The following is a 19,435-nucleotide window of genomic DNA, read 5'->3' as shown; positions in this document are numbered from 1 at the left end:
TGGATAGTATACGTATGATGTCGAGGGCGTGTAGTTTCGTAGCGGAATCGTTGAGGATGTGAGGTCAGGATATTTGTGACTATTGGATGATAGGAACTCATTGACTGTTCCAGTGGGCTTTTTCTAAATTTCACCTTCGATGTATTAGGCTTGATCAACTTAATATTGAGGGGGTGATATTCGGAATCACAGCTGGATATGGACTTTGATAGAAGGATGCGTAAGATGAATTTGAATTGATCGAGGATTAGTCGGATTTGGGAGGAAAGTTCGTGTTAAGTAATTGATTTTCTTTGGGAAGGAGTTGTCGTTGTAAGAGATGAATGTTTTTTTAGGAAATGTTGGAGAGCTACAGAGCATCAGAGATCCAAACTTGGAAAGGTTTAGGTTTTAAGTCTATTAATTCTTGTCATAAGTGTGTAGGACTTGAAGTTTGTCATAATTTGATTGGGAGATTAAGAAGTTTATCGACGAGATGGTAAACAAGTTACAAGAAGGAAAGTGTTAGTAGTAAGATGAACACTTGAGGTTGTCATATTTGGACAAGTTGCTTAAAGTCTAAGAGTGAATGAAACTTGTTATGGATTTCGGTGATACAAGCTAGAGATTAGCGAGTGAATTTTTCTAAGTGGAATGAGAATCTTAGGGTAAAGATTGACTCCAGAAGCTGGAGATCATATTCGAGTAAGAGTTTTAGTGGTGTTATCATTGATGATTGTAGTTAAACCTCGGCAAGTTGAAAGATGATATGTCTGTTGAGACGTCGTTGGTCAACATTGGGACTAGAAGAGTGAAACAATCGAAGGGAAAACAGAGTGCTTTAGTAAGAGTTATTTGGAACAAAGACACAGACGATGCCATATGGGAGTTAGAGGAAAAGATCAAGAACAATAGTCAGAGCTTTTACTGAACCCTAAGTTTCGAGGACGAAACTTTCTTTTTGGAGGGTAGTAATGTAAGACCAAAGTTTTTAAGCTTAGAATAAGTGGAAGAGATTTCCATTTACGATTAGGGTTGATGTATCGTGAAAGGAAACCTGAACAAGAGTTTACCAAATGAAATAAATTTATGAAGGAGAAAGTTCAGGAAAAGTCTGAGGTTCGTATTGAAGTCGATAAAAGTTATAGCACGATCGTTATACGCTTAAACCTAGGTCAGAAACCCTAGTATATAGCTAATTTTCACTTTTAGGCACGACGGAAGTTAATTCCAAAAATCTTCAGAGAAATGTTAGAACTTCTCTTTTTCCATATATCACAATCGTTTCGAGGCGAAACTCTAGAATCTACGAACGTCCGATTCCAATCATCGGAAGTTTGCCGAAACCGAATCCCTGGTATTTCAAAACCCTAGAATCAACCGACAATGAAGACTTTTTCTATTCAGAGCTTCAAATGAATATTCTACACGCGTACACCCATTTCTCTTGATGATTTCAATCTTTCTTCAGAAGGAAGTTTTCCATTCCGACATTCGATGCAAAAAGCAACTTATCGGGTAAAATAGTTTTACACCGACTTTGCACCGACTTTGCATTAGTTGCCAAAAATACAAGGAGACATCTTCTTAGCTTAGGAATTCCTTTGCCAAAACATATCTTAGAATTCATGAAGAATGACGCCGGAAAAATCAGATTCGCGAAACTTTCATTTCGCCGCGAATTTCCATCTTCTACATATAGCAAGAAAGGTGAGAAAAATTACAAGAACTCCTCCATTTCTCTCCCAAACCCGCGAGCTCCATTGAAGAGGAGGGAAGAAGAGTTTTTCTTCATCTCTTGCTTGATCGTTGATTAATCAGTTGCTGCTTCAAGGTTTCGAGGTATAGTCGCTAATCCTTACCTCTGATCGCTTTTTCCATAGCTTTTCTGTAGAGTTTTCTGAGTGGATAGTTTATGGGTTTTTACAAAACTATCCTGAATCTTTCATTTCTGATTCTAAACCTCTTCTATATGTGCCCAAGATCACTTCTGCCGGGTTAGATTTTCCGTTATGTCGCCGGAATTCCGCCGGAATCAATTTTAGCCTTAAATACCCATTTTTGGAGTTTTTGAGGTAAAGCTTCAACCTTTAGGCTAAAAACTATCGCCTTAGCTTAGTGTTAGTAGGATTAGTTGTCATAAACGTCGTTAGTAACGTCCTTGCAAAATTTTATTTTTGGGATTTCAGTTTTGAAAATCCTAAGTTAAAAATCATGACCAAAATACCCCTGCGACAGTTTTTGATCCGATAATTTTTCCGAGTTCAGAATACCCTTAGTTACGGCTAATGATAGCATAGGAACCAAGTTTGATCGATGAAAAATCGAGCCCCACAATTAACCAAAGTGGCCGAGCCCTATTAGGGGGAAGGAGGAAAATTTCCTTTTCCGAAAACTTGTCCTTTCGCGCTAGATTATCGTACCTTAGAGTATAGATTACTTCGTGTAACCTTAGTAAGTATCGATAGCTTAGTTCTCGATAGATTCTGATAGTATTTCTGTGACTTTGCTTTAAAGGAACTTTTGAGGAATTTCCTGAGGAGCAACGCTTTGCTTGTGAGGAAGAGTTAGAAGATAATCCTGGAGAACCTTCAGGTGAGGGCTTCTCACTGAATCTCTAGTTAATGCTTAGGGTCGATGTTTCGACATTGTTTACTGTTTATGCACTGGAATTGTGTGTGATTGGAAAATGTTTTCTGAGGCTTCGGCTGACAATGTAGATGATTCATCTACTGAATGTTTTTGAGATTGTCTTACATGCTATGTGCTATGTGGGTAATCTAGGATGTGTGGTGCATGCTTTATATGCTAAGTGCTAAGTGTTTATGATGCGATTTATTGATATATGACATGTTGTTGATTGTGATGATTTAAATATGCTCTGTACTGGAATCTGAGATTCTGAATGGTGAGAATAGCGGGCAGGTCATGCCGATTTTATTTTGAGAGTTTTGAGAAAGTTTGATAGGACGAACGAGGTTCGGGCCTTAATCTTGTTTAGTGGATCGAGACATCCTCTAGAAGCGACTTGGGATTGGGAGATCCTGCAAATGTCTAAGACTTACGATAAGACAAAATGGAATCTATTTTATAAAGAAAATTCATAAGACCTTAAACAACCTCAAAATCTTTAAGTAATGATAACAACCTCGAAGGAAGGCATTGGAAGTCAAATCATGGTTTTGGAAAAACGAGGAGTGTCGTCGGATCCAAGTGTTGAGGAGTTTGGTAAGTTCTGAGTATGTTGGTACTCCTTCGCTCGTTGAGCAGTTTGTTAGCCATCCAAGGGATGAGCCGAGAAGCTTCACTGAGGCGTGAGACCTTGTGAATGCGTGATACTCCACTGAGGCGTGAGACCTTGTGGAAAGCATGGACCTTCACTGAGGCATGAGACCTCGTGAACGGCATGAAGCTTCACTGAGGCGTGAGACCTTGTGAATGCGGGATACTCCACTGAGGCGTGAGACCTTGTGGAAAGCATGGAACTCCACTGAGGCGTGAGACCTTGTGAGAGCATGAAACTTCACTGAAGCGTGAGACTTCGTGAGAGCATTGATGACCCGAAGAGTCATCGTGAGTGGTTGCACTCATTTTATGATTATTGTATTTTGTCGCAGAATCGACTTTACCTTAGGGTAAGCTTTTAGAAACTTTAATTTACCTAGAACACGTGGCGACGTGTCGAGTGAGATCGGAGACGTTGGTTGACTAATCATCCTGCATTCATGCAACATTAATGGGGTATTAACACAGGACGAACTCTGGACCTCGTCGGATTCCAAAATGGTCATAAGACCCGGATTTCCGTGAAAGAGCGTTTGTAAACGTCTCTTGTAGCAGACCGAAATGGCAGACCTACGGGTTACGGCTGATCTGACTACCTTTGTGTGGTGTAAGAGGCACGCGGGCCGAAATGGCACCACCGTGGCTGGTGAAGGGCTGATCCGTTGATGTCCATCCGTTCCGGATTGCATATTGGTTGACTGGGTTAACCTGCATATCATTTCATGCAACATGCATACTGACATAGTTGATGAGTGTGTTTGTTACTTGTTAATTCTATTTGAGGCATGTTAACTGTGATTTACTGTCGTTTATGTTCATTGAGAAATATGCAACCCCCCTAGGATGTTATCCCTAGTTATAAGCCTAAGTGGCTATTATCTTATTTATATTTATTGGTGCTATTATTTACATAATTCTTTGGAGTTGACCCTCGCGTCTTCTGTGTGTGCTTTGGCGAACAAACGCCCTTTGTCAGATGACTTTGGCGGGCTGATTCATGATGGTTCATCCTTCGGGAGGAACTAGGGTTGAGATGCGGGAACTGGAGCGTATCGCGGTAGCGAGAGGAGGATGGATGGTGTGCATAGACTAGGTTGTTCTGGATTCAGATTCGGGCGACGATCATGCTAGCATGTAGGTTTTAGTGCTGGTGTGAGCTCCTCGAGATGGGATTAGTGTAGGAGTAGAGTCTTAGCTCTGAACATCATTTGTTTTCTTTGGGGACAGGGTAGTTTCCCACCTATAGCTTTTTGTGTGGTTCTTTACGAGAATCACAGAGAGTTGGTTGGACTTAGGAGGTCTTGCTTCAGGCCGATGGGCCAGCTTATTCTCAGTTTTGAGGGATGGTGTTGCGGACGCTTGACCTTTCTTGTGGATTGTACCTTTTGCCTTCGGGCGTTACACTTTTCTTTCCGTCACTGGAGGTTTACTCGTGACGAGGTTACTACTACAGCGGGGGCTGTTTATATATTGTATATTAGTTTTGATTATTGTTATTGTTGGGTTTTATTTAATTCAGTCTTGTCTTAGTTATTATCAAAAAAAAAAAATATTCACGTTTTTCCGCATTAAGTTTATTTTGGTTACTAAAGTGACGCCACCGAAATCGGGGTGTTACACAAACATTGGAGGTTTTGCACTGTAAACATCTTTTTGTGCTTCACTGGTGGTAGCCATCTCAGTTTTTCACACCGACCCGTATCACTGAACACTGTTAGGTGTGGTAATCAGAACTTGCGCTCTGATACCAATTGAAGGTATGAAAAACGATAGAAAGGGGGGGTTTGAATAGCGTTTTCAAACTAAAATGGTTGACAAAGATGCTGATTCTTGGAGTACTATGATTAGGAGCTATGGTAGGAATGGGTTGCTTGATGAGGCATTGGATCTTTTGAAGGTGTGGCATCCATGAACATTGAGATGAAGTATAGTACCTAGAGTGTAAGGAACGTGATGTGAGATTCCTAGAGAGAATGAGAGCGTAACCGCTTTTGAGAGAGAAAGTAACTGAATTTCAATCTTGTTATTTCTTAAATGAGCAAAGAGTCCTTTACAATTGGTCACCGTCCCCTATTTATAGACTAAAGGTTAGGCCTAGCGTCCCTAACTGTCCTAAGTGGGCCGGTTGGGCCTCTCCGGGGAGGCCCAACTCCCTGGCTCGCGCGTCGCCCTTAGGTAAGCGACCCTGGACGAGGGCCCCAGTCCACAAGTCCACAAGACACCAAGCTCGAAGCATGAGAGCTAAGAGTGTCTTTAAAAATGTGACCGTTGATTCCCTTGTGATCTTTCTAGCAGGTCGCCCGTTGCTACTTTCCACTTGGTACGACGTTCCTCGGAGGAACTATTCCCCAGCTTCTAGTTGCAATAGCTTCCCCGCCCAAGAGATCACCTAACTATGCCACTCGGCGGGACCAACAAAGCCTATATAAAAAGCGTAGGTCGCCAACATGGCGCAAATGAAACACAAACTGCCAAATAGCGCAAGGAAATACATAAGTACATGACCCGCCAAGCGACGTGGGAACTAGAAAAATAGTGTACAGATGACCATATGAGAAAAGGGTCGTGATGGCCCGCCACATGTGAGGTGACTTCGCTGAGTAGAAACTCGCTCGCCTAGTGTCATGGTCGCTTGCCAACCTCTCCTTGCCTTTGCTCCTTGCTGCGTCTTTATGGACTAAGCTGCTTCCTGAGTGAGTTCCCTAATTTTGCGAGGGGCTCGACCAGTCCACAAGTCTGCCAAGCTTCACGTCTAAGCCTCTCATTCGCCGCCTTGCCATTGCCAAATCGTCTGACCTATTTCCTGTTCACAATGTTCTTCAACTACAAATAACCATCAGTGCCTTAAGAATCACAATTCTAATTTCACTATTTCTCTCCTTGCTTGGTATATCGAATCAAATAATGCAGATATATGCATGTGATCACTCAAACCACTCAATCACTAAAGATGTTTCCTTTTCAGCTTGGGGTCGCCACCGTTTAGCGGTGGGTCGCCACCCGTTTAGCGGTAAGTCGCCACCCGTCCGGCGATACCGGGCTAGGTCCATGTGGACCAGCTGAGTCTGACTAGGACTTTTGCTCGGGAGGCTTTATTCATACTCTTTTCCCGTAAGATCATTATGTGGCCTTGCCAAGAAGATGACAAGGGCTTCGCCTCGTCATGCTCGATGACGGGGGCTTTGGTCACACGCTTCTCCTGTAAGATCAGGTGCGGCCTCGCCAAGGGACGAGGGCTTTTGCCTTGCCAAGAAGATGACAAGGGCTTCGCCTCGTCATGCTTGAAGGCGAGGGCTTCAGTCGCACGCTTATCCCGTAAGATCCGGTTCGGCCTCACCAAGGGACGAGGGCTTTTTCCTTGCCAAGAAGATGACAAGGGCTTCGCCTCGTCATGCTTGATGACGAGGGCTTTGGTCACACTGTCGCCCGTAAGATCAGGTGCGGCCTCGCCAAGGGACGAGGGTTTTGCCCCATACCTCAAAGAGGTGCGACCCCGCCAAAATAAAATGACGGTGGTTTTGGCCGCTCGGGGCCAAGGTTTCGCCTAGTCATAGATGCTCGACCCTTATTTCGGGGAGGCTTTTTGGATAGATGCTCGACCCTTATTTCAGGGAGGCTTTTTCAAAAGAGGCATGCGACATTCATTTTAACACACAAGCAAATAATCACATAAAAATTATCATGCTTGAATCAATTGTATATGCTAATCAGATAAGAGTTGCAAGCTCTAACTCACTTCGTGACACCACTCAATCATGTTATGATGGCTAAAGGCAAATAAGAGTTCATAAATTATGCAAACCCAATACGTTGTCTCGGTTCCATATCTCATGCATTTTCCAAAAAGTAGATTCCCAATTGAAGGAGGCTCCTTCCTATTCTGTTTTTCCTCCAAGCATTTCCCTGAAAACGGAAACAAGGCAGTAGTACAAATGGAAAGTTCTTGTGACATAACTGTGACTATATTCAACATTGTGCTCCGCCCCTGTCTTGCCGCTCTTTTTATTTTATTTCTCAGGCATGAAATCTCCCTTCCAGATTTTATGCGGTCCTCAGATGTGTCATTCTCCAGTAGAAATTGCAGGCGCAACAGGGAGTTTGAGTAGATCTTTGTGTTTAAATATGCAAAACTGAAGCGCATAGATCGTTCACCAATTTCGTCGAACAGTTGGCGCGCGTAATTCCTCTGCTCCTTCGTCTTGACCTGGCATGTTCCTTTCTTCCATGAATCAAACACAATGAAGAGGACATCAGCTTCTGAACAAAGAAATCCAGAACTACCAACAATGGAGAAGGAATCAAATGAAAGATAAAGGAAAAGATTGAAAGAGTTGATGTATATTTGGTTCCGTTCATGAATTTCGCTCATGGATGATAGCAATATGTGTTCGCCGGACTTAACCATAGCTACATTTTGTTCACCAAACTTTCGTCGCTGAAACAGAACGTGCTCGCCATGCTTCAACGCCAGTGATACTTGCTCGCCGCCGAACTCCCTCGCCGGCGACACTTGCTCGCAGCGGACCTCCATCGCCAGCAACACTTGCTCGCAGAACTTCAACCGCCACACTTACTCGCCGAACTTCGACCGCCCAAGCAAAAATGTTCTTGGAACTGGTTCTGCTCCTCACGCGTTCGCACTTCCTCTTCTCCGCTGCTACGACCGAGTGCGCTATCATGAGTAGCAGATGAAGGTTGGCTCAAAATTCCTTCCAATTTCCGCTTACTGCCATGAGTTCTGCACAGATCATCCGCCTCTATTTTAATCTTCCTCATCACCTTGAGTCTGTCGGCGTTAAGAAAGCGATGTTCATCGTCCCGATCTTCTTCTCATTCATCTCACTTTGTTTTTCGCTTCTTGACTTCTTCTTCGTCAGACCTTGAAAATCCATTCACACTATCATTCTTGCCTCCGAGGCTCTCCTCCAGAACCATCATCAAGTCGAAATTCAAGCTCGCCGCTATTCCTGATCGTCGCTCCTCCCAATCTCTTGACCTGGACCTTCCCTTGCGAACGAACCTTGTTTCTTTCCCTTCACATCACCACAGATTCGTTCCTCAACGTGCTTCCCATTACGTTCCTCGTTTTCGATCCAGATCTTTTCTAGAGAACGCTGATTTGGATTTGAAAATCCACTTCATCTTCCACGTCGCACAGCCACCTCAATTCTATCGTCGGAATTCGTTGAAAAATCAAGATATTCAAGAGTGAAATCGGTTATGCAATCAATCCACATGATCTGGGAGTAGAAAATTTACCGATCCCCACAGACGGCGCCAAATGTTCCATCCATGAACATTGAGATGAGGTATAGTACCTAGAGTGTAAGGAACGTGATGTTAGATTCCTAGAGAGAATGAGAGCGTAACCGCTTTTGAGAGAGAAAGTAACTGAATTTCAATCTTGTTATTTCTTAAGTGAACCAAGAGTCCTTTACAATTATTCACCGTCCCCTATTTATAGACTAAAGGTTGGGCCTAGTGTCCCTAACTGTCCTAAGTGGGCCGGTTGGGCCTCTCCGGGGAAGCCGAACTCCCTGGCTCGCGCGTCGCCCTTAGGCAAGCGACCCTGGGCGAGGGCCCCAGGGTCTCGCCCAGTCCAGAAGGATATGCGTGTTGCGGGAGTAAAGCCTAGTGAAATCGCAATGATAAGTATTGTTCATGTCCTTGCAGAACTTGCTGATCAGAAATTGGGGAAAGCCATGCATGGTTATGTAATGAGGAGTAGAAACTGTGGGAAATCAGGGGTTCCTCTGAGTACTGCTCTGATAGATATGTATGTTAAATGTAAAGATTTAGCTTATGCAAGAAGGTTTTTTAATGGTTTGTCTGGGGCTAGTATCGTTTCATGGACGGCTATGATTGCAAGCTACATTCATTCCAATAATTTGAATGAAGGTGTTAGACTTTTTGTCAAAATGCTTGAGGAGGGTGTGTTGCCAAATGAGATTGCAATCTTTAGTTTGGTCAAAGAATGTAGCAAAGTAGGAGCTCTAGAACTGGGTAAGTGGTTGCATGCTTTCACTCTAAGAAATGGGATTACCATTTCTGTAGTTCTGGCCACTGCTTTTATTGATATGTATGGTAAATGCAGTGATGTTAGAAGTGCAAGATCTGTTTTTGATAGCATTGAGAACAAAGATTTAATGATTTGCAGTGCCATGATTTTAGCTTATGCACAAACCAATTGTATAGATGAGGCGTTTGATATCTACGTCCAGATGACTGATTGTGGAATAAGGCCAAATGAGATAACCATGGTTAGTCTCCTTGTGTTATGTGCAAAATCTGGATCCCTTGAAATGGGTAAGTGGATCCATTCTTACATAGACAAGCAAGGAATTAAAAGAGATACGAAACTTAAAACGTCCTTGGTTGACATGTATGCAAAGTGTGGAGACATAGACACAACCTATAGACTTTTTGCTGCAGCAGCTGACCCAGACGTTTCCATGCGGAATGCCATGATTTCGGGTTACGCAATGCATGGCGATGGAGATTCAGCACTGGAACTTTTTGTAGAAATGGAAGCACAAGGGGTTATCCCTAATGACATCACATTTATTGGAGCTCTTAAAGCTTGTAGTCATTCTGGATTGTTGCAAGAAGGGAAGAGGCTGTTTCATAAGATGGTTCATAACTTTGGGTTAGTCCCAAAAGTTGAGCACTATGGGTGCATGGTGGATCTTCTCGGCCGAGCTGGATTGCTTGATGAAGCTCAGAAACTAATCAATGACATGCCCATGAGGCCCAACACGGCGGTATTGGGATCTTTCCTTGCTGCATGTAAGCTTCACAAAAATGTGAAACTTGGGGAATGGGCAGCAAAACAATTTCCCTCATTGGAACCCCACAAATGTGGATATAATGTTCTGATGTCAAACATATATGCAGCAGAAAATAGATGGGGTGATGTAGCTGATATAAGAAGAGTTATGACGGATGCAGGCATTAGTAAAGAACCAGGTTTCAGCTCCATTGAAGTGAATGGATCAGTTCATGAATTCATAATGGGAGATAGGAAGTACCTAGAAACTAAAAAATTTTATGAAATGATCGCTGAGATGAGAGAAAAACTAGAAGATTCTGGATACACCCCGGATATATCTTCGGTTCTTATGAACATAGATAGGGAGGAGAAAGAAACTGCACTTAATTATCACAGTGAAAAACTGGCTATGGCATATGGTCTGATTAGCACAGCTCCTTGTGCTCCAATTCGAATTGTAAAGAATCTTAGAGTTTGTGATGATTGTCACAATGCAACCAAGTTACTGTCCAAGATTTATGGGAGGGAGATAATAGTGAGGGACCGGAATCGTTTTCACCACTTCAAGGAAGGATCTTGTTCTTGTCATGATTATTCGTAAAAATTGTGTAAAGGTAGCTGTTCACTTAAAAGCTTTCACATATATAGGAAGAATAGATTTACTCAAGCTTCACAAATATAATGTATTAGATCATAAAACTGAAAGTTTTTCTGTTTTTTGTTAGGAGTTAAAATTGTTAGAAGCCATCATGAGTTAGTAGGTTCCCGAGACTATATAAATATGCATCTCATGTACAGAATGTGAGCTTCTGCAATGAATACATTTAAGAATTTTTTATCTTTCACAACATGGTATTAGAGCTCTAGATTCTGGTAGCCCAATTTTTCTTTCTTGTTCTTCCTTTCATCAAGCTTTCCACGATGATGTCAATGCAGGATCATCTCATCAACACATTGACTCCCCTCCTCCGTTTCTTAATCCAAATGAAAGTTAACCGGAACTCAAATTCCGACGAAGACCAAAACCAGCTATTTTCTAAAATAGATGGACAGTTTCCAGACTCCACTCATTTTACAAGGACCAAATATATAGTTAACCCTTATTGTAACAAGTGAATTTCTAAACTTTAGAATAATTCACAATTTATAAGAACATGCATACTTGAACCATCCACATGTGAGTACTACTTCACTCTACTCATTTTACAAGGACCAAATACATAGTTAACCCTTAGTGTAACAAGTGAAATGAAGTGAATTTCTAAACTATATATGTTCTTGATGTATATGATTCTTAGTTAAAAAATCTTCTCTCTAGGTAACATTAACTTGATGTATACTCTTAGAGAAAAAATTAACTTGACGAAACTGAGACAGTAAATATAATAAGAATTTGGAATCAAATGGGTACCGTTGAATTGTAGTATAAAATGCGAATTAAGCACAAGTATAAAATGAAATTAAGCATGTGAATTAAGCACAAGTATGAAATGTATTTCAAAATAAAATCATAAAGTAAACATTACAACCGTATATTCTTGCTACTTCCTTGACTTCCTTTACTTCCTTGGAACGATTTTGTGTGACTTGTCAAAATGATACGTAGATAAACCTCAAATCTTTTGGCGTATTACAAGATTTTACAAGATACCAATAGAAATTTAGTCAATTATATGAGTAAAATTTAAACTGCATTACTATTTGAAATGGATACAATCAAGTGTTCAGATCAAGCTCTCTGGCAAGTACCACTCTTGGCCCTGGCTAGTAGGCCACGCCAGAATACTATGATCCCAACACTCAACCCTGTTGTGATTGCTGTGAGAAGACAGACATTGAAATCAATGTAAATTGCAAAAGCTCTAAAATTCCACCACAAAATAAATTGCTCAGTTCTTGTCTTCCTTTTCAAGCTCTAAAATTCCACCACAAATCAATAGCAACCATGAAGGCCGAGGCATATCTATGGCATCAAGGACAAGGGCAACCCGAAAGGGGAACATATTTCATCCAGTTTCGGGGCCTACATCCAAGATTGGTAAGTCTACCTATGACAATCTCATCATGCAGTAACGTCAAATTTCTACATAAGCTTACATATCAGTAGATAACAACACCACAATTCCAACATAAAGATAATAATGAGTTAATTAATTTTTAATTAAAAATTTTTCAATTTAAAAATTTTCTTTAGGAATCTTTTAGTGTTAGGTCGGCCCTTACTTTTACAAGCGTTAATAATGCATAGAAATTAATAAAGTGGCTTATGAGTAATTTTGGAAAGTTGATAAAATTTTAGAACAATTTTAATGTAATTAACTAAATTTCTTAAGGAGTGTGAAATAATTGCTTAATTCTTATATTAAGCACTACATGGACTAGGCTTATAAAAAAGGAGAGAAGAAGACAAAGCGTACGATGGGGTCTTCGGTCCAAGCTCTGGGGAAGGTGGCGGCGACGCAGGGCTCCCGCCCCTCGTTCTGTGACATGGTGCTAGGGCGAACAATGACTAATAGTGGTTGTCAACAAGTTGACTTGATTGCACATAAGCTGGTGCGAATTGAATATGATGAGGATGGCTTTCCAAAGGTCTTCACAATTGATTCAGTGGTTGAAGAACTTAGTCGCCCATGGAAGGATGCTCTGGTTGTGAAACTGATCGGCAAAAACCTAGGGTATAATATAATGAAAGCACAACTCCGAAGCATGTGGAAACCAGAGGGTGGTTTTGACATCATCGTGATTGATAAATGGTTCTATATGGTCAAGTTTGACCGAGAGACGGACCGTGACAAGGTTTTGCATGGAGGACCATGGATGATTTATGAGCATTGTGTGTCTATTGCTCTTTGGAGCCCAGATTTTGTCCCAGCGGTGGCGACTTCTCTCAAGTCTCCCGTTTGGCTGCGCTTCCCTGGGTTGAATACGACATTTTATGACGAGAGCTTTCTTTGAGCAATCGCTGAGGCGGTAGGGAAGCCTATTAGAGTGATCGGAAACACTCTACAACTGCAACGTGGTCGATATGCAAGGGTTTGCATTGAGATGAATGTTTGCAAGAAGGCAGTAACGAAGATATGGTTCCGAGATCATCTCCCTGCTCAACTTTGACATTGACTTCTAGTTCCAACTCCCCTGAATAAATTCTTGAACATCTATAAAATTATGGAAAGAAGATTAGTGAATAAGATAGAAGAATAATTTTTTTTTCCAGGAAAATTAAGAGATATATATATTAAAGTAAAAACGACATCAGGAATGCCAATCCCTTTACAATATAAACAGAAACAGTCCTAGGCCTTAGGAACAGAGAAAAAGAACACGGGGACAAAACAACCCCAAAGACCAAACGATAGCAGGGAACACTATCTACCACTACAAAACAACCAGCACGAGACCAAACCAAAGCCAAGCCCCACAGAAACCAAAGACCAAGCCCAGGGCTAGGAACCAACACTAGCAGGGACGACATGCGACCAAACACAAGCAGGGAAGAATAAAGTGATCCTTGAGAGAAAGATGCAAAAGAAATTAACCTTCTAGAACTGTCATTGACTGCAATGTTGAAGTTTTTGGGTGCTGAGAGGAAAACTCATCTTTCAGAGTTGTCAAGGTGATTATAATCACTAATCAGCGTAAAAAAATAATATTAGTACGAGAGGGAAAGAAAATCAGTGAACCAAATAGAAGAATAAAGTGAAACTTGAGAAAGACGCAAGAGAAATTATCCTTCTAGAACTGTCATTAACTGCAATGTTGAAGTTTTTGGGTGCTTAGAGTGAAACCCATCTTTCAGAGCTGTCAAGGTGATTATAATCACTAACCAGCGTAGAAAAATAAAATTAGTACGCGAGGGAAAGAAAATCAGTGAACCAACTAGAAGAATAAAGTGATACTTGAGAAAGATGCATAAGCTATTAACCTTCTAAAACTGACATTGACTACTATGTTGAAGTTTTTGGGTGCTGAGAGTGAAACTCATCTTTCAGAACTGTCAATGTGACTATAATCACTAATAAGCGTAGAAAAATAAAATTAGTACGTGAGGGAAATAAAATCAGTGAACCAAATAGAAGAATAAAGTGATACTTGAGATAGACGCAGCAGAAATTATCCTTCTAGAACTGCCATTGACTGCAATGTTGAAGTTTTTGGGTGCTGAGAGTGAAACCCGTCTTTCAGAGCAGTCAATGTGATTATAATCACTAATCAGCGTAGAAATATAAAATTAGTACGTGAGGGAAAGAAAATCAGTGAACCAAAAAGAAGAATAAAGTGATACTTGAGAAAGACGCAGCGGAAATTATCCTTCTAGAACTGCCATTGACCGCATTGTTGAAGTTTTTGGGTGCTTAGAGTGAAACCCATCTTTCAAAGCTATCAAGGTGATTATAATCACTAATCAGCGTAGAAATATAAAATTAGTACGTGAGGGAAAGAAAATCAGTGAACCAAATAGAAGAATAAAGTTATACTCGAGAAAGACGCAGCAGAAATTAACCTTCTAGAACTGTCATTGACTACAATGTTGACGTTTTTGGGTTCTTAGAGTGAAACCCATCTTTCAGAGCTGTCAAGGTGAATATAATCACTAATCAGCGTAGAAAAATAAAATTAGTACGTGAGGGAACACAAATCAGTGAACCCAAATAGAAGAATAAAGTCATACTTGAGAAAGACGCAGCAGAAATTATCCTTCTAGAACTGCCATTGACTGCATTGTTGAAGTTTTTGGGTGCTTAGAGGTAAACCCATCTTTCAGAGCAATCAAGGTGATTATAATCACTAATCAGCGTAGAAATATAAAATTAGTACGTGATGCATAGAAAATTAGTGAACCAAATAGAAGAATGAAGTGATCCTTGAGAAAGACGCAGCAGAAATCAACCTTCTAGAACTGCCATTGATTGCAATGTTGAAGTTTTTGGGTGCTTAGATTGAAACTCATCTTTCAGAGCTGTCAAGGTGATTATAATCACTAGCAGCGTAGAAAAATAAAATCAGTACGTGAGGGAACGAAAATCAGTGAACGAAATAGAAGGTACATAGTTAACCCTTAGTGTAACAAGTGAAATCAATTGAATTTCTAAACTATATATGTTCTTGATGTATATGATTCTTAGTTAAAAATCTTCTCTCGAGGTAACATTAACTTGATGTATACTATTAGAGAAAAAATTAACTTGACGAAACTGAGACAGTAAATAGAATAAGAATTTGGAATCAAATAGGTACCGTTGAATTGTAGTATAAAATGCGAATCAAGCACAAGTATAAAATGCAATTAAGCATGCAAATTAAGCACAAGTATGAAATGTATTACAAAATAAGATCATAAAGTAAACATTACAACCATATATTCTTGCTACTTCATTGACTTCCTTGGAACGATTTTGTGTGACTTGTCAAATTTAATGGTTCTTCGCACTAAATTCGTAGGTGGGAATTCATGCTCCTTTATCACCTTTCCACAAACCATCCCAATATCTGCCATAACATGTGGAGCTTCGTATGCGTTTCCATGCACATTAACAATTATCACATTGTTTTCCTGCATCATTGCTTTAATATGAACATTTTTTCACCACATCATACATCAAACAATTGCATACTCAACTATTGTCAGACTATACCAAAATGTTTTTTATAAGGGTGTACTTCTTTAATCCAAAACAGATTGGTAATCCTATTAAAATTGGAGTCAATTCAGTAACAACCACTTCTTTTTCCTCCCCCAAGGATCCACAGAATCCAGTCACCCAATCACACTTATCATTCCTAACAACTCCTCCAAAACCTGACCCTTAATCTTGAACGGTACTATCCACACTAAGTACAATATCTCTAGTGCATGGAGCTGAGAACTTTGTCATGTTTCTTGGAAATACTCTGTAACAGTGTTAGAAGGAAGGATTAATATGCAAGTGCATTTTAGTTTCTATCAAAAGCGCACCGGTGGCATACTTTTGGAAAATAATTACTTCAGGTTTCAATCAATCCTTGCTAAAAATATCATAAACTTGCAGGGCACAAAATCATCAATCTATTCCAAACAGAAATTAATTGGTGCGGGTCACAAGAAGAATATATAATCAATCAAGACTATAAGCAAGCAAAAGAAAAAAAAAACATAGAGGATGCAAAAAAAAACCCATCTTTCTGGGCTGTCAAGGTGATTATAGTCACTAATCGGCGTAGAAAAATAAAATTAGTTCGTGAGGGAAAAAAAATCAGTGAACCAAATAGAAGAATAAAGTGATACTTGAGAAAGACGCAGCAGAAATTATCCTTCTAGAACTGCCATTGACCGCATTGTTGAAGTTTTTGGGTGCTTAGAGTTAAACCCGTCTTTTAGAGCTGTCAAGGTGATTATAATCACTAATCAGCGTAGACAAATAAAATTAGTACGTGAGGGAAAGAAAATCTGTGAACCAAATAGAAGAATAAAGTGATACTTGAGAAAGACGCAGCAGAAATTAACCTTCTTGAACTGTCATTGACTGCAATGTTGAAGTTTTTGGGTGCTGAGAGGTAAACCCATCTTTCAGAGCAATCAAGGTGATTATAATCACTAATCAGCGTAGAAATATAAAATTAGTACGTGAGGGAAAGAAAATTAGTGAACCAAATAGAAGAATGAAGTGATCCTTGAGAAAGACGCAGCAGAAATTAACCTTCTAGAACTGCCATTGATTTCAATGTTGAAGTTTTTGGGTGCTTAGATTGAAACTCATCTTTCAGAGCTATCAAGGTGATTATAATCACTAGCAGCGTAGAAAAATAAAATCAGTACGTGAGGGAACGAAAATCAGTGAACGAAATAGAAGGTACATAGTTAACCCTTAGTGTAACAAGTGAAATCAATTGAATTTCGAAACTATATATGTTCTTGATGTATATGATTCTTAGTTAAAAATCTTCTCTCGAGGTAACATTAACTTGATGTATACTCTTAGAGAAAAAATTAACTTGACGAAACTGAGACAGTAAATAGAATAAGAATTTGGAATCAAATAGGTACCGTTGAATTGTAGTATAAAATGCGAATCAAGCACAAGTATAAAATGCAATTAAGCATGCAAATTAAGCACAAGTATGAAATGTATTACAAAATAAGATCATAAAGTAAACATTACAACCATATATTCTTGCTACTTCATTGACTTCCTTGGAACGATTTTGTGTGACTTGTCAAATTTAATGGTTCTTCGCACTAAATTCGTAGGTGGGAATTCATGCTCCTCTATCACCTTTCCACAAACCATCCCAATATCAGCCATAACATGTGGAGCTTCGTTGGCGTTTCCATGCACATTAACAATTATCACATTGTCTTCCTGCATCATTGCTTTAATATGAACATTTTTCCACCACATCATACATCAAACAATTGCATACTCAACTATTGTCAGACTATACCAAAATGTTTTTTATAAGGGTGTACTTCTTTAATCCAAAACAGATTGGTAATCCTATTAAAATTGGAGTCAATTCAGTAACAACCACTTCTTTTTCCTCCCCCAAGGATTCACAGAATCCAGTCACCCAATCACACTTATCATTCCTAACAACTCCTCCAAAACCTGACCCTTAATCTTGAACGGTACTATCCACACTAAGTACAATATCTCTAGTGCATGGAGCTGAGAACTTTGTCATGTTTCTTGGAAATACTCTGTAACAGTGTTAGAAGGAAGGATTAATATGCAAGTGCATTTTAGTTTCAATCAAAAGCGCACCGGTGGCATACTTTCGGAAAATAATTACTTCAGGTTTCAATCAATCCTTGCTAAAAATATCATAAACTTGCAGGGCACAAAATCATCAATCTATTCCAAACAGAAATTAATTGGTGCGGGTCACAAGAAGAATATATAATCAATCAAGACTATAAGCAAGCAAAAGAAAAAAAAAACATAGAGGATGCAAAAAAAAACCCATCTTTCTGGGCTGTCAAGGTGATTATAGTCACTAATCGGCGTAGAAAAATAAAATTAGTTCGTTAGGGAAAAAAAAATCAGTGAACCAAATAGAAGAATAAAGTGATACTTGAGAAAGACGCAGCAGAAATTATCCTTCTAGAACTGCCATTGACCGCATTGTTGAAGTTTTTGGGTGCTTAGAGTTAAACCCGTCTTTTAGAGCTGTCAAGGTGATTATAATCACTAATCAGCGTAGACAAATAAAATTAGTACGTGAGGGAAAGAAAATCTGTGAACCAAATAGAAGAATAAAGTTATACTTGAGAAAGACGCAGCAGAAATTAACCTTCTTGAACTGTCATTGACTGCAATGTTGAAGTTTTTGGGTGCTGAGAGTTAAACCCATCTTTCAGAGCAATAAAGGTGATTATAATCACTAATCAGCGTAGAAATATAAAATTAGTACGTGAGGGAAAGAAAATTAGTGAACCAAATAGAAGAATGAAGTGATCCTTGAGAAAGACGCAGCAGAAATTAAACTTCTAGAACTGCCATTGATTGCAATGTTGAAGTTTTTGGGTGCTTAGATTGAAACTCATCTTTCAGAGCTATCAAGGTGATTATAATCACTAGCAGCGTAGAAAAATAAAATCAGTACGTGAGGGAACGAAAATCAGTGAACGAAATAGAAGGTACATAGTTAACCCTTAGTGTAACAAGTGAAATCAATTGAATTTCGAAACTATATATGTTCTTGATGTATATGATTCTTAGTTAAAAATCTTCTCTCGAGGTAACATTAACTTGACGTATACTCTTAGAGAAAAAATTAACTTGACGAAACTGAGACAGTAAATAGAATAAGAATTTGGAATCAAATAGGTACCGTTGAATTGTAGTATAAAATGCGAATCAAGCACAAGTATAAAATGCAATTAAGCATGCAAATTAAGCACAAGTATGAAATGTATGACAAAATAAGATCATAAAGTAAACATTACAACCATATATTCTTGCTACTTCATTGACTTCCTTGGAACGATTTTGTGTGACTTGTCAAATTTAATGGTTCTTCGCACTAAATTCGTAGGTGGGAATTCATGCTCCTCTATCACCTTTCCACAAACCATCCCAATATCAGCCATAACATGTGGAGCTTCGTTGGCGTTTCCATGCACATTAACAATTATCACATTGTTTTCCTGCATCATTGCTTTAATATGAACATTTTTCCACCACATCATACATCAAACAATTGCATACTCAACTATTGTCAGACTATACCAAAATGTTTTTTATAAGGGTGTACTTCTTTAATCCAAAACAGATTGGTAATCCTATTAAAATTGGAGTCAATTCAGTAACAACCACCTCTTTTTACTCCCCCAAGGATCCACAGAATCCAGTCACCCAATCACACTCATCATCCCTGACAACTCCTCCGAAACCTGACCCTTCATCTTGAACGGTACTATCCACA

At 39.6% G+C, this 19,435-nt stretch overlaps 1 protein-coding gene across 1 annotated transcript in view; it reads left to right on the top strand.

Annotated features, from left to right (window-relative positions):
* The window catches only part of LOC130736251 (pentatricopeptide repeat-containing protein At2g02980, chloroplastic-like), a 47,276-nt gene extending 36,642 nt beyond the window's left edge, over positions 1 to 10,634 (top strand). The window contains exon 2 of the mRNA XM_057588093.1: positions 8,895 to 10,634. Within this exon, the coding sequence (XP_057444076.1) occupies positions 8,895 to 10,634 (1,740 nt within the window). The remainder of the gene's footprint in view (positions 1 to 8,894) is intronic.
* The last annotated feature ends 8,801 nt before the right edge of the window (positions 10,635 to 19,435 follow it).

This window comes from Lotus japonicus, chromosome 2, assembly GCF_012489685.1.
Source record: "Lotus japonicus ecotype B-129 chromosome 2, LjGifu_v1.2".
Taxonomy (NCBI): Eukaryota; Viridiplantae; Streptophyta; class Magnoliopsida; order Fabales; family Fabaceae; genus Lotus; species Lotus japonicus.
The sequence above is the reverse complement of the archived record's forward strand: the minus strand, read 5'-3'. Positions and strand labels throughout refer to the sequence as shown.